The sequence below is a fragment of the Heloderma suspectum genome, chromosome W (genome assembly GCF_057233095.1).
Source record: "Heloderma suspectum isolate Gila_16-S chromosome W, 16-S_ref, whole genome shotgun sequence".
Classification (NCBI taxonomy): domain Eukaryota; kingdom Metazoa; phylum Chordata; class Lepidosauria; order Squamata; family Helodermatidae; genus Heloderma; species Heloderma suspectum.
In genome coordinates, this window is record NC_139475.1 from 66,799,536 (window position 1) to 66,814,788 (window position 15,253).

Here is a 15,253-nt window from a genome sequence, read left to right on the forward strand (position 1 = left end):
ACCTCTGTAATACAGTGTCTCCCAACCTGACACCCTCCAGATGTGTTGGCTGAAAACTTCCATCAATGGCAATGTGGCAGTTGTAGTCTTAACACATCTGAGGTGTGCCAAGTTCGGGAGGCTGCTCTAATCCTTCTAAAGCTAATCTTGTAAATTTCCTTTGCTCTACCAGTTTTAACCCCTGTCACAGTCAGAATTATCTGGCATAGATTCACATCCTGCCCTCTTACTTTAGGCCCCAAATGGGCAAGTATCATGCCCCCATATCAATAATAGCCAACGTGTGTGGACATTAATAAGGGACAGGGGGCGTGCACCCCAGAGTAAGCATTGGGCCACCCCAAACCCTCAAAGCATGTTGTGCCCAACATAATCACTGGGCAGGATGCAGCTCTGTGCCATCTTGTAGAGGACCCACTCCTGGAGGTGTGTGCTTTGAGGTGGCTCGAAGCTTGTTGTGGAATACACGCTGTCAGTTCTTCATTCATTTCTGCATGCATTGGCTGTTGTGGGAGGCACCATGCTCGACCGTGGGCGCGCCGCTCGCTTTTGGTTGGAGCATGGCTCCTCCCCTAGTCAGAGCCTGGGAAGAGGCCACGGCAGCTGCATGGGGCTTTCTTGAAAACTCCACACGCAGGCGTCCTGTGGTGCCTGCAGTGGTCATCCCGATCCCCCCTGGAATAAGGCTAGTCTCACAACGGGGGATGGGGAAAAGCCTATTTTGCCTTGAGCTGGGCGTCGCAACATCTAGTGTATTAAGCTAGTCTGTCAAGAAATAATTTCTTTTGCAGTTACAAAGTTCACGTGTATTTTCCAGTATCGTTACTGGACTAAATGGCTTAGTGACCTTTCCTGATTTGATTTTCTGTCTCGCAACACTCTGAAGACAGGGTAGTGGCTGTAACGTGGCTGGTAGAAGCTTATGGATTCAGTTATAAGCAATAAATGTAGCCCATCATTCTGGTATTATTTTAGATTTTATAAATTGTATAGTTTTTATTTTAAACCAGGTTGTTTTTAAAAAGATGCAAAGGAATTTGAAAAATTGTGTTTTCTCCACCTGGCAAAAGCCCAGCTCCGAGACTAAAACTGGGGAGTTATGCTGGCCGTCTTCCTATTGTAATACCTCAGCTGGGCTCTGAGTATCTTGTAATGCAGTAACTCCATTGTCTTTCCCTTCAGCACTTCAGCGATGTCACTTCTCTATGAGTGTGTGAACACAGTGATAGCAGGTGAGGGAAGACATTTCCAGGTGCATCTCCATCTTTGTTTTATGTGCTTTGTAGTTGTCCTCCTGGGAGAAGAGCAGGCTGTGAATTAAATGCGTGCATTCTTGTCCCTTTTCAGTTTTGATCTCTCTCTCATCTGGGATGCCCAACCACAGTGCCAGCATCCAGGTACAGCCCTTCTCTTGGGGATCATCTTCTTTTTTTGTTCTGTGTTGTGTTTAGCTTTGAGTCTACCACACTGTCTTCATTTCACAACTGGGGAGGACACATTCTGATGCAATCCACCCCTGATCCACAGATAGCTAGAGGCAGACAACAGGGGAAGGCTAGATGCATCTTGTTCACATGCATGGCCAGCCATGATCAGAGGCAGGATGTTGGACTAGACGGCACTTTGGTCTGAGTCAGCAAGGCGGTTCTTGAATTATGTGGGATACTTGGACATCAAGGCATTACTCACTTGTGTGGATTAGACCAATTCACAGAGCGTAGAGCCACTGAGGGCTTGTGGGTTATGCTTATTAAGAAGGAACTTCCATGTTCACATGCCGTCTACCTCTGAATCTCGGGTGCTGGGGTCAAAACAGGAAGGTTTTTGCCTATTTGAAGATTAAAAGAATGCATGAAGGATAGATGTGTTGCTAATTCCTCATTGTGATCACTAAATGGAACCTTCAGAGGCAGTCCACCTCCATATACTAGTTATTGGGTGGTGAACAGCCAGGGAATTCTGTTGCCTTCAAGCCTTGGCTGTGAGCTTCCCAGAGGCATCTTGACTGGCTACTGTGGGAAAATGAGATGCTGGGCTAGATAGAGCAGCCTTCCCCAACCTGATGCCTGCCAGATGTTTTGGACCTGTTTTCATTGGCCTCAGTCAGCGTGGCCAGAGGTCAGGAATGCTGGGAGTTATAGTCCAAAACATCTGGAAGACACCAGGTTGGGGAAGGCTGAGATAGACCTTTCGGGTCTGATCCAGCCCCTTGCAGTCCTTGTGTTCTTGAGATATACTCACTGCACTATCTGGTTGCTAAAGTACAGCGCTGCTTTTTTCCCTAGTTGGGGGGTGGTATTGGTTTGCAAAAACTCAATGTAGGTGCTCCTGTTTGGGCAGGTGCCCCTTTCCCTTTGTGCTATCGCAGCCCCACCACTGGAGGGGCTGTTGCAGATTGGCCTTCCAGTGCTAGCAGTGGCCACTGACACTTTACCGGAGCTCAGAGAGCTTTTTCTGGTGCAATGGGGGTGGTGGCAGGGAAGTCCTCTCTCTGTCTTGCAAAGGAAGTTAACTGTGCATGCTCTCTTTGCAGCTCTGTGTTCAGAAGTTGAGGATACTGATAGAAGATTCAGATCAGAACTGTAAGTATGGGGACTTTTGTCATTCCCCCAAGTTAAGTCTGTGACAATTGAATTTGTGTGATAGAGACAGCATTAAAATTCTACACAGTGGAAAGCTGGATTCTGCAACTCTTATAAGTCATGGAAATTGAAAATTTTGCCTTGGTTTTGCTGGAGGGGCAAGGAACTATGTAAAACACTGGCGCTGGTCGCATGACACGACAGTCCACCATGGGTTGTTTTATCCACAGTGAAGCTGTGATGTGTAGGGTCGCTATTTTGAATATGCAACCCCCGCTCGGGGGTTGTTGTAGCATGCAAATCCGGCAAGTGTGGGTTATGCTAGGGTTAAGCAACCCTCGCATAACCCTAAAACAGACCATGGGTTATGCAAGGGTTGTTTAACCCTCACATAACCTACACTCACTGAGTTCGCACAACACGACAGCTCCCAAGCAGGGGGTGATTATGTAACTTGGCACCTGTGGGTGCCACAGTGTGTTGTCAGAACTTGGTCACTGAAGCTTTGCCCTCCTGCCCACCCCCTTTCCATGGGCATCTGAGATCCACCAGATGGCACCTCTCATGCTTTTAAGCGTATTTCTTCAGTAATAAGGACTAGAAACATGTCTTCAAAAAATAAAAAGCAAGTTGAGGTTCTTGGGGAGTTCCCTCAGAATTTCAGCATTCACACAGTTCTGCCCACAAGTAGGCAAAACAAGAGGCAAATTATTAGAGAAAATGGGAGGAAAATTAATTGGAGATGGCCTTGAAGGAGGAGATGACATTTTAAGCAAACATTCAAAGGGAAAGGAAGAGTTAAAGGGTGGGGCGGGGGGGGGGGAGAATGAGAATTGCATACTTTTTGTGATGTTGAGAGGCTGCAAAACACAACCCAGTATGTGCTTTGTCACTACTTGCCTCCATCCACTGGTCCATGCACCATGATGCTCTGCTACTACTCCATCCTCCCAGAGGCAAGGGTTTTTGAAGCAATACTTGTCCTGGGGCTGGACTGGAAGGCACCTTCTGCTTCCTCTCTAGGGCTGTGATTCAATGCTAGAGCACCTGCTTTGCATACACATGGCCCCAGGTTCAGTCCCTGGCCTCTCCAAGGAGAGCTGGGGGAGTCCTCGACTGAGACCTTGGAGAGCCACTGCCAGTCAGACAATACTAAGCTAGGTGGACCAAGTGTCTAAGCCAGGGGTCCCCCACATGGGGCCTACAGGCACCTCCAGTGGTGCCTGTGAATGGGTTCCCAACGGGCACCTGGAAAAGAATAGCATTTTCCCAATTTTTAAAATATACATACATGTATGTGTATGAAATGCATACACCTTCCTAGCAATTATACATGGGCTTCAACAAAAGCCGACCAAACATCCAAATAAGTATCCATTTGAAGGTGGTGTCTATGTGCCACCCATTCAAATATTGAAAGTGTTGTAAAGTCCTCAATCCATTGCATTATAGGAGGTGAGTGTTTATCCTTCCAGTGTTGTCATATCAGGCCTTTAGGTGTCAAAAGAGTGCAGAGGATCCATTTTCGCTGACCATTTGTTAATTTCCATGACCCAGGTAAATAATTTAAAAGAGAATGTACATCAGTGAATATTAAAGACTGTTCCAGTACAAAAGTTATCTGTGTAATGACCTCCTCCCCAAAAGAAGCAACTACTGGACATTGCCAAAACATATGTTTAAAACAAGCATTAGCTGCATTGCACCACCAGCAATTAGTCAAATTAGACAATCCCTTATCAAAGAGACGTTGCAGTCTCCAATAGACACAAAACAAAAGTTATTGCTGAATAAGACACAGCCTAAGATCCATAGACACAACAAGTAGACACAAAAGCGGCAATCCACTGATTAGGCATTTTGTGGTAGTGGCCACAGCATTATCTCAAATTCCCAAATGTGCCCATGGGTACAAAAAGGTTGAGGGCCCTTGGTCTGAGCTATGTTCCTCCTACCTTGTCTGAAAGACCAGTTCTAACCAGTTTAATCCTCTCTAGTTTTGTCCAAGGCCACCTTCAGTTACTAGCATATGTGCATATTAATCTTGCAGAAATGGAGAATGGCCTCGCAAGGTGTCACTGTGTGAACTCCTTTCCTTTCCTTCTCTTCCCACCCCAGTGAAGTATTTAGGACTGCTGGCCATGTCCAAAATCCTGAAAACGCATCCTAAATCGGTACAGTCTCATAAGGATCTTATCCTCCAGTGCTTGGATGACAAGGACGAGTCCATCCGCCTCCGAGCCTTGGACCTCCTCTATGGAATGGTATGTTCGTTTGTTGCTGGTTAATTTTTAAAAAATTCCACTCAATCTTCAAAGCAATTAACAAGAAAATAAGAACAACACATGTTAAAAACTCAAAAGATACTAGGAAGAGCAACCAGCCAAAAAGTTAAGGCCAGTACAGCAAGAAAACCATACCTTGGGAAAGGAGAGAGATCAACCTGGCAGTTCAAAAAAAAATCCGGTGTAGCCCAGTACAACATCCTGTGGGTTTGGGGGTTTTTTTTGCAATCCTGAACAATTGCATCATATGCACAGCTCTTGCCTATAGAGTAGATGACATATTTGGCTTAGGTCACCATAAGTATCTTTGCATGCCCTGTAGCTGAGCAAATTCTTGCTCACAGTGTCTGTATGTGTGTGTCTCTCTCTCCCTTCCTTTGGCCACTTACTGCAGGTATCCAAGAAGAACTTGATGGAAATAGTGAAGAAGCTGATGATTCACGTGGACAAAGCTGAAGGGACCACCTACAGGGATGAGCTGCTGACCAAAATCATTGACATATGCAGCCAGTCCAATTACCAGTACATCACAAACTTTGAATGGTCAGTGTTTTGAAAATACTTAATATCCCACTTCACAGCCTCAAGAGGTGCTCGAAGTGGCTTACAGAACATTACCAACCTTTTTAAAACCTCACTTAAGTCTGACACAAGAACAGAAACCATGTAGCGAACAGAAACCATGTGGCGTCCACATGGAAGCAGGGTTATTCTGGAAGCATTTCCTGTCCTTGGTCTTTCAGTCAGCAGCTCCCCACCAGGGATCTCTGAGGCATGGGAGGTGGGGCTGAGCAGCTGGAACTCGCTCAGCCCACGACAGAAGCAGTCTTCCCTTGCTGGCAGTTAGCAGTTGCCCATGAAGCAGCTACCCTGCACAGTTACAAGATGGGGGATACATGGCTCAACAACACTACAAGCGAGAAGGGTCTTGGAATTGTTGTAGATCACAAGCTGAATATGAGCCAACAATGTGATGTGGCTGCAAAAAAGGCAAATGCTCTTTTGGGCTGCATTAATAGAAGCATAGCTCCCAAACCCCAGGAAGTACTAGTTCCCCTCTACTCAGCAGTGGTTAGGCCTCATTTGGAGTACTGTGTCCAGTTCTGGGCACCGCACTTTAAGAAGGATGCAGACAAGCTGGAGAGGGTTCAGAGGAGGGCAAGGAAGATGATCAGGGGACTGGAAACAAAGCCCTATGAAGAGAGACTGAAAGAACTGGGCATGTTTAGCCTGGAGAAGAGAAGACTGAGGGGAGATACAAGTACTTGCAAGGTTGTTACAGAGAGGAAGGCCAGGATCTCTTCTCGATCATCCCAGGGCACAGGACATGGAATAATGGGTTCAAGCTGCAGGAAGCCAGATTCTGGCTGAACATCAGGAGAAAATTCCTGACTGTGAGAGTAATACGACAATGGAACCAATGACCTAGGGAGGCGGTGGGCTCTCCCACACTGGAGGCATTCAAGACGAGGCTGGACAGCCATCTGTCAGGGATGCTCTGACTTGGATTCTTGCATTGAGCAGGGGGTTGGACTCGATGGCCTTGTAGGCCCCTTCCAGCCCTACTATTCTATGATTCTGTGAAGGAGGCAGTAGGGGTGGGGGTGGGGGGCTTGTGATCCAAAGAACGGCTGCTAATCGTGCATACTGAAAACTGCTTCGCCTCGGCTCCCTTGTAGCCCCTTGTGCCTGGGATTCCTTCCCTGAATGCATACATGCCCCAACCATAATCTTCTCTCAAACCTGCCTTCAAACTCTCCAGTCCGCATTGCTGCCCCTTTTTTCTTTCCTCCTGTTCTACTTCCTTGAAGTGAACACTTCTGTATGATGTGTGTTTGCTGTAGGCTACTTCGTTGCATTTAAAATAATGATTTAATTTAATGATTAAAGCCAAAATATTTGATCAGTTAGATTGCCAGATTAAAAGAACTCTTGATCAATTAATATAATTGAACAGATGCCCACAATTAACTGGGCTGCAGATTTCTAAAACTGTTTTTGATACAAGTGCTTATTAGAAACAGCAGATGGCAGGTGCAGTCTTATGAGGTGTTCTCCCTTCTCACACACATAGGAGAGAGTGCCTCTTTTGGGATGGTGCATGTGTGTGTCATCTAAAAAACAGTGTGCTGCTTGCTTCAATAATATATTCCACCCATGAACAAATTTAGCCAATGGCCTGACCAACCAACTAAAGCTCTTACGATTGATCAGTTAAGATGTCTGTAATTAGGTTGCTCCCCTAATAGAAAAACTACAAGTAAATTTTATTATAGGTAACGAAACCAAGCCTTAAGTTCATGTAACCCACTTGCTTATGCTCCATCATACCTTCTTGACTTTGCCTCTAACATCCTCAGTATGCCCCCCTCCCCCCACCCCAACCAGTTTAGCTTTGGATTGTAACTTCTCTGCATTGTGTGCAATTAGTAATGATCACAGTGGCCCTACATTAAATGCGTTGTATTCTGAGGCTTTAAGGGACTTTTGTGGTGACTGTAACAACAATGAAGCCGTCAGCAGTGATTGGGTGGGGATAGGTAGAAAGTTTGCCATTGGCTGAGTGGTTCTAGGGAGCAGGCTGGACATATGGAACTAGGAAAGGGAGGACCAGAAGAAGCAGGAGGTGAAAAAGGCAGTGGTGTGGTGGAGAGGAATGAAGGAAAGAGAAGGGGCTAGGCTAGGGAGAAGAGCTTGAAAGCAGAAGGCAAGCTGGGGAAGAGAATGAGCAAAGAGGAGTATGCAAGTGCCCAGGAGCTGCAAGGGTGAAGAAGATACTAACTTTGAGGAAAAACTGCCGTAATCTACTCTTAGTGCATGGGAGAGAGCAGGCTATAAATCTCAATAAATATGGAACAGCGTTTATATACTGTTTCAAAGCACCCAGCAAAGCGCTCTCGCTCTCTCTCAGTTTGTCTGCTTGTAAGACAACAGTTTCTTCTTCTTCTCACCTGCCCCCAGGTACATCAGCATTCTGGTGGAGCTGACGCGACTGGAGGGCACCCGGCATGGCCACCTCATTGCGTCCCAGATGCTGGATGTGGCCATCCGCGTGAAGGCCATCCGCACGTTTGCCGTGTCACAGATGGCCGTGCTCCTGGACAATGCCCACCTGCTTGCCAGCAACACCCAGCGGAATGGGATCTGCGAGGTGCTGTATGCTGCCGCCTGGATATGCGGGGAGTTCTCGGAGTAAGTGGTAGAGCATGGGGCAATTTGAGGCAGGCAGGCGCTGCAGCGGCAGGGGACGAGTTCTCCGTCGCTGGCCCTTATGCCTGGAACATCTCTTGTAGTTGCCCCCTTCTCTTCTGGAAGGGAAGGGACCTGAGAGCAGAGAGGCTCCCTAAGCATCTTCTTCCCTCCAGACACCTCGAGGAACCGCACCAGACCCTTGAAGCCATGCTGCGGCCTAAAGTGACGATGCTTCCAGGCCACATCCAGGCGGTTTACGTTCAAAACATGGTAAAGCTTTATGCCTCAATCCTGCAGCAGAAGGAGCAGGCTGGGGAGAAGGAGGTGGCCCAGGAGGCAACGCAGATGGTGATTGAGCACCTGCCTCAGTTTGTGCAAAGCGCAGATCTCGAAGTCCAAGAGAGGGTGAGTGAAACCAGTCCAAAGTTTTTCCAGGCTGAAGTAGTCCTTAAGCCAGGGGTGCAGAACCTCAGTCCCGAGGGCCAATCTGGCCTGCCTGGGGTCCCAGTTTGGCGCTCTGGGGTGTCCCAGAGGGCCATGCCCCTTTCCCCAAATTGCCACACCCCCTTTCCCTCAACCACCAATCACTGGGTAGTTTCCTGGCTTTTGTGCCATTTCTCCCCGTTCTCAAATGTTGAAATGCCTCTCCTAAGGCTAAGTTCCTGGCAGGAACAGCTTTAAGCAGCAATGTGCTGGTATTTGGGGTCTTCAGCTCTCTCCTTTTGCCTTCAGTCCTGCCCACAGTTGGAATGTGGCTCCTGAGAGCTTCTCTGAAATTGTATCCTGTCCTTGGGCTGAAAAAGGTTCAGTACCTCTGCCTTAAGGATTGCTGTTTGCTGGCCTGTGGCTAAATAGGTGGTCGCTTGTTGAAACAACTTCTTTTTGCTCTTCAGGCTTCCTGCATCCTTCAGCTCATGAAATACATCCACAAGCTTCAGTTCAAAGAGGTGCCTGTGGCTGAGGAAGTGATTGCCTTGTTTGCCGGGGAGCTCAACCCCGTGGCCCCCAAAGCCCAGAAGAAAGTTCCAGTTCCAGAAGGGTAAGGTTCTTCCCATCCTTTGCCAGGGGTAACAATGTTAAATCTCGGATTGTGTGGGACAGTTGCCCAGGGCCTGCCCTCATCTCCCAGCCAGTCTGAGGGAAGATGACGAGGGAAGGCAGAGCAAGGCTTCCTCCATAGATCTTAAAAGGACCAGGAGGTCCATGCGGGAGAGGGTCCTCTGCAACGTCTGTGTTGCAGGAGCAGGATGGGAGCAAATGGCTTGGCAGTGGTCTCAATGCACCGCCTGAAACAGAGGCTCTCTCACTTCCACAGTTTGGACCTTGATGCCTGGATCAATGAGCCTCCCTCAGACAGCGAGTCTGAGGACAAGAAACCCCAGACCATTTTCCACGATGAAGAGCAGAGGCACTCCAGGCACCGGCAGCCCGAAATGGATGAGGAGGAGTTGGCCAGAGTAAGCCAACGCGTCTAGGGGTGATTGAGAAGCTTGAGGTGTCCTCCTGGTTGTGTCTTGATCACGTCTTGAGCTGTTGCTTAACAGTGCAGTTGGGCTGCTTGCTACTTGTTGGGCATTTCGTGCAGGGTTGGGGGGCACCTTGGTAGCTCCTTTTTTCAATGAAACCAAGTAAGTTCCGATAATCCTACCCTGGAATTCTTGTTTTTCTTGTGTCTTTAAAGTGCCGAGAGGTCCGGAAGCAGGAGCAAGCAAACAATCCTTTTTATATTAAAAGTTCTCCTTCCCCACAGAAGGTAAGTTTGGCTTGTTTGGAGTGGAATCATACTGGACCACTCGCCACTTTCATGGCGGCCTGCGGCTTCCCAGGCACTATTTTAATGGCTGATTTACAAAGATTTTCCCCTCCCACTTTTTTGTCAAATCGAACAGTCACTGTTAGTACATAAGCTTTCTTCCCTGTCCCCCGTTTTTCTGTCTTGCCCAGCGGTACCAAGACAGCCCCGGTGTTGAGCATATACCTGTGGTTCAGATCGACCTCTCTGTTCCCTTAAAAGTTCCTGGTAAGAGAATTCTACAATTAACATCGTTGTCCCTTCTGTTTCCCGTGTTTAGCCAAAACGGCACCACCCATGCAAAAGAGGGTGGTATCAGTAGCCTTGGGAACTCCAAGGTTTGCAGAAGTACAAAAAAATCTGGTGAGGAAAACCTTAAAGTGTATTGTGGGGGGGACAAAACAGCCTGTGAACTGAGCATGCTCCTTAGCCATGTAATGCTAGTGGGATGGGGATGGAGAATATGTGGAGGGACGGAAGATGAGTGTGGAGGGGAGGGGAAATGGAATGGGATAGCTGGACACCCGAGCAGCAGCACTCTGCATGGTAATTTTGTGTTTAGTCCCACTTTTCCCATTCCACAAAAGCCATTTCCCGACATTCTGACCCACTCTAGACCAATAGGTAGAACCAGGGCAGGGCAGAGTGGTGGTGTTATGTGGGGTGGGCTTGGTCCCCGGTGGCTCCAAGTAGAGTTCTGTGGTAGGGTTGGGCGGAAGATAGATTGGGATCTATTGGTAGTTCTCGGGGTGATCTGTCGTATATCAGCAAGGATTTCTCACTCCCAGTAACAGTAGAAACAATAAAAAATACTCTTTCCCTGTACACATACAAAATTAAGCTGGCAAAGATGGGAATTGTAGTCCAGCATACCAGTAGGGCACCAGGTTGGGAAAGGCTGCATGAGTCAATTGTCATTTTGTACCTTTTAAAAGCTTTACTGCAGCTGATTGCTTCTCTACTGGTTGTAGATGTTCAGATTGTACTACATTTAAAAGAAAACGCAACAGAATATATAAAGCAGCCTGCCCCAACATGACACGCTCCAGCTGTCTTGGGATTGCACACAAAGTTCAAGGCAGGGGCAGGAGCCCCCTTCTCCCACCAGCTAGGACCTCAGTACGTGGACTTCCCCTGGCAGTGCAACCTCACTAGATTTTGAGAGTGTCTGCACCTGTGCTGCCCCTTGAGCCCAGCATGATGTGGGGAGAAGGGGGTTCAGAAGGAGCTGCTGCTTTGTTTCCACGTCTCCCTGTGTGTGGCATGAGGAGAGGGTCAGAAGTCGTCTTCTAACACCCATGTGAGGTTACTATCCCAACAGACAGATGCTTGCAATCTCCATGCACCTGCCTGTGGAGCAGATGATCTGGTGGAATGGGGGCAGCAGTGGCACAGATGTTTAAAACAGGTGTGGGGAACGGAGGACTGTGACATTTAGCCACTAATCGATGGAAATGTCTTGACTGAATTTGCTTTGGCTTACTTGCTTTAGAGATGTAAATCTCTGCTTACGTACTCCTTGAACCCTGCAGATGGCAAATGCCGTCTCAACAGGGGGACTCCCCTGCTGTGTGAGAGAAGGGGGAGTGCGTCTTCTAGGATGATGCAGGCACCCATCATCAAAGTTTTGCATTTTCAGGAGTTTCCCCTCCTGAGAAGGACATCTGTCCCTCACACAGGCATGCCAGTCTCTGACCAGTACGTGAAGCTGGAGGAGGAGCGCAGACATCAGCAGAAGCTGGAGAAAGACAAGAAGAAGAAGAAGAAGAAGCAAAAGAAGGAGAAGCGGAGCAAGAACTGGTGCCACAACTCGCTGCACACGGAGAGCGAGGAGGACATTGCGCCTGCCCAGTATGTGGACATCATCACAGAGGAGATGCCGGAGGTGAGCCCTGGCTGGGCGGCCTGCAGGGCTGCACGCCTTCCCTCTCAGAATGGGGGGTGGGAGGAACAGCAATGTAGGGGATTGATTTGGAAATGGGAGGGTCCCCAACTCGGTCATGAAGCTCACTGTGACCCTTGAGCCAGTCGCTAGCTCTTGGCCTAGCCTACTTCTACAGGGTTGCTGTGCAGATTTTAAAGGGCGGAGGGGAGATGGGAGACAGGAGACAACAGCGTATCCTGTTACAGATAAATTCACCAGGGTGGCATGGTTTGAGGGTGTTGGTTTCTCGGCCAAGTAGTCCAGCTTCTGCACAGCCGGCCTTGCCATCAAAGATAATACAGGTATTTGAGGAGGATACGGCTATCTAACTAGTCCTGATGGCTAATTGCTACCTTCAGTATCAGAGGCAGTATGCCTCTGTACACCAGTTGCTGGGGAACATGAGCAGAAGGGTGCTCTTGCACTCATGACCTGTTTGTGGGCTTCCCACAGGCAGCTGGTTGGCCACTGTGTGAACACAATGCTGGACTAGATGGACCTTTGGTCTGAGCCAGTATGGCTGTTCTTGTGTTCATAGTTTGCTAGTGCTCTGCAGAACATACAGAGGAGAGCGAAGTGGGGGTGGAGAGTGGCCCATGTAACTCGGTAGTATTGGTCTGGCAAATGGAACTGCAGTGGGGGGTCATAAGTTGGTTTAGGGCAGGGTAAATAGGATAAATCCTAACTCACTACTCTTTAGCTGAGATAATTTAAAAAAAAAAAAAAACACTAACAGTTCCTGCAAACATTGAGGCCAGACCTTGCTTGGCCTCGATTTTCCCTTGGGAGGTGACACCTCTGATGCCTGCCCGTTTTCTGTTTTTTATGCTTCTTTCAGAACGCTCTGCCCAGCGATGAGGATGACAAGGACCCCAATGACCCCTACAAGGTGCTGGACATCGACCTGGACAAGTAAGCATGAAGCCGAGCCGGCTGTTCTGTTCCTGGTGGTTGCCTGGCTTTTTTTTCCAGAGGGCACAAGGGAGGCGCCTAGTGCTAAGCTCAAGGCGAACAGGACTTGGGCCTTGGTTCTTGAGCTCCTGCTTTACTTCACATGGGAAAGGGCCAAGGTTGGGCCATGCAGATCATGGCTAGCCTTGAACTTGTTGGCTTCAGCTTCCAGGCATTGCTTTGTGTTCTTGGTTGGAGGCTTTTTGTTCTCTGGACTTAACAAGCTTTTGGTCTGGATTCTTGGACATGCAAGAATTAAAGGCAATGGACTGGCCAGACACACTGCTAGGATGGCCACACAGCTTGCTCTCTGGCATGCAGGGGTCCCATTTAGGGATTTTTATCTTTACCCTGTCCCTCCCAAAGCTAAACAGGTGGTACCATGTCATGGTCTGTGGTAAGAATGCAGAGCTCCTTGAGGTTAAACCAGGGCTGCAGAACCTCAGGCCTGAGGGCCCAGTTTGGCCCTCCGGGGTTCCCCAGGTGGCCACACCCCCTTCCCTGGCCCCACCTCTTTTCACCCAACCACCGATCATTTGGTGGTTTCCTGGCTTTTATGCAGTTTTCCCCCATTCTAAAAGGTTGACATGCCTCTCCTAAGGTTTTGTTCCTGGCACTAAGAGCTTTAAGCTACAATACGCTGATATTTTTGGCCCTTCGCCTTTTGTCTTTTGCTCCACCCACCACTGGAATGCAGCCCCCGAGAGCTTCCCCAAAATGGGAATTTGGCCCTCAGACTGAAAGAGGTTCAACACCCATGGCTTAAAGCAATATTCCAGCCATAGTGAAATCCATCCCTCAAGAACTGTAGCCTGGAAGTTGTCTTGGCTCAGCCAATAGTTGAACATGGATGTTCCTACTCACTAGTACTTCCTAAAGGGGGCAGCCCCACCAGGGTGTGTGCCTTGCAGCATACCCCCTTCCCAGTGAACCATCTTTTGCTCCTGTGTCTACATTATTCCTCAGACTTTTTTGCAAACACAGCCACCTGTTCTTCACCATCTGGAGCTAGCACTCCTTTTTGGGGTGAAGCCATTAATGTGCATGCTTCCTTCATAACTTTTAAAAACAGTTGCCCATCCCCTCCTTAAGACCAGGAAAATGCTTGTGACCTGGCTTGCATTGTACATGAACTGAATTGGACTCTTAGCTGCTTGAAACATGACTTTGTGCACATGTGTGACACAATATGGCATAGCTACTCCTCACCATTAAACAAAAACCAAATGCATTTCTAAGCACACCAACTTAGCTCTTCACTACCTTTCCCAAACACTGGCCGTTAGCTTCTCCTCCCTCTCTGCTTTCTAGCAGTACCTCTCCTGCCTGTGATGGCAAGAGCGGTGCAGGAGGAAGAAGTAGGTGGACAGACATGCTCAGGGTTGTGGGCCATTATTACAGCAGGTTTTCAGAAGCACTGATCCTCTGCCAGGAAGCTGGTAGCTCCCCTGTACACTTCAAAGCAGGGGTGAGGAATCCACGGGATTCAGAGGAGGTTGGTGGCTCCAATGTCATTGAGGCAGTCAATCCACTCCTGGTTTCAGTCAGAACTCTAAAGGAGCTATCCAAGGTCTCTGGATAGCTCCTTTACAGTTCTGACTGAAACGTGGAATGGATTCACCGCCCCACTGACATCAGCGCCACTGGCCTCCACTAACTAGACTACAACTCCCATAATCCCTGACCATTGGCCCTACTGACTAGGGCCAGAGCTGGCCCTCCTATGAGGCCCTCACTTCAGGCAGTGGATTGTGAGGAGCAGCAGATTGTGCACCTCCTTATTCACTGCCCAGAGGGCAGCGTGTTTTTCTGCCTGGTGGCCAGCCAGCCCAGCACCTCCCTCTAAGGAAGGAGCCCTTGGAGCAAGGTGTCAGGCAGGAGCTCTGTAGAGCCCACAAGTGAGGTGGCCCTGGAGACCGTCTGTGCAGCCCCACAAAAACATGGGTGGAGGAGGCAGCGGCAAGCATCTTGAACCAGCACTGGCTAGGCCTGATGGGAGTTGGAGTCGAGCAACATCTGGAGGGTCAGAGGTTCTGCACACCTGCTTTAAAATTTCCCTGAAGCCTCTGGCTGGTGCAGATGGAGATGTGAGCAGGTGTGTCTCTCTGCACTGTGTGTGCCACAATGCATCATTGGGACCTCTCAGCATTTATCTCTCTTTCTCACTCGCCTTTTGTTCTTTCCATTCATACACAGTTGCTGTATTCTGCCGTCATGGTTTGTTTTCTGTCTGTCTGTCTGTCTGTCTGTCTGTCTGTCTGTCTGTCTGTCTCTCTCTCTCTCTCTCTCTCTCTCTCTGTCTTTCGCACACAGTCTGGTTTCAGGGAAGCCTGCCAGGTAAGATCTCTCTCTAACAGTGTGGGTTAGTTGCTTCTGTTGAACACTGTAAACCACAACACAGCCAAGAACCAGCTGCTTGCCTCCAGATTGCAGCAAAAAACCTCCTGTTACTTTGGTCCTGCAAAACAGTCCAGAAAACATACACCTCTCACCTTGCCCACAGAGACCCAAATTTGTGTGTTTGTGG

General features: G+C 48.6%; 1 protein-coding gene across 5 annotated transcripts in view; it reads left to right on the forward strand.

Annotated features, from left to right (window-relative positions):
• The window catches only part of LOC146334127 (AP-3 complex subunit delta-1-like), an 87,734-nt gene that overhangs the window by 58,327 nt on the left and 14,154 nt on the right, over positions 1-15,253 (forward strand). For all 5 annotated transcript variants that reach the window (XR_014786429.1, XM_084825230.1, XM_084825226.1 and 2 more), the window contains 13 exons: positions 1,183-1,232; positions 1,348-1,397; positions 2,534-2,582; positions 4,701-4,846; positions 5,262-5,410; positions 7,829-8,059; positions 8,233-8,464; positions 8,953-9,098; positions 9,375-9,516; positions 9,741-9,812; positions 10,004-10,079; positions 11,531-11,736; positions 12,614-12,687. Coding sequence is in view for 4 of the 5 variants with exons in the window: in XM_084825230.1 (XP_084681356.1) it covers positions 1,183-1,232; positions 1,348-1,397; positions 2,534-2,582; positions 4,701-4,846; positions 5,262-5,410; positions 7,829-8,059; positions 8,233-8,464; positions 8,953-9,098; positions 9,375-9,516; positions 9,741-9,812; positions 10,004-10,079; positions 11,531-11,736; positions 12,614-12,687 (1,623 nt within the window). In the remaining variant the exon portion in view is untranslated. The remainder of the gene's footprint in view (positions 1-1,182; positions 1,233-1,347; positions 1,398-2,533; positions 2,583-4,700; positions 4,847-5,261; positions 5,411-7,828; positions 8,060-8,232; positions 8,465-8,952; positions 9,099-9,374; positions 9,517-9,740; positions 9,813-10,003; positions 10,080-11,530; positions 11,737-12,613; positions 12,688-15,253) is intronic.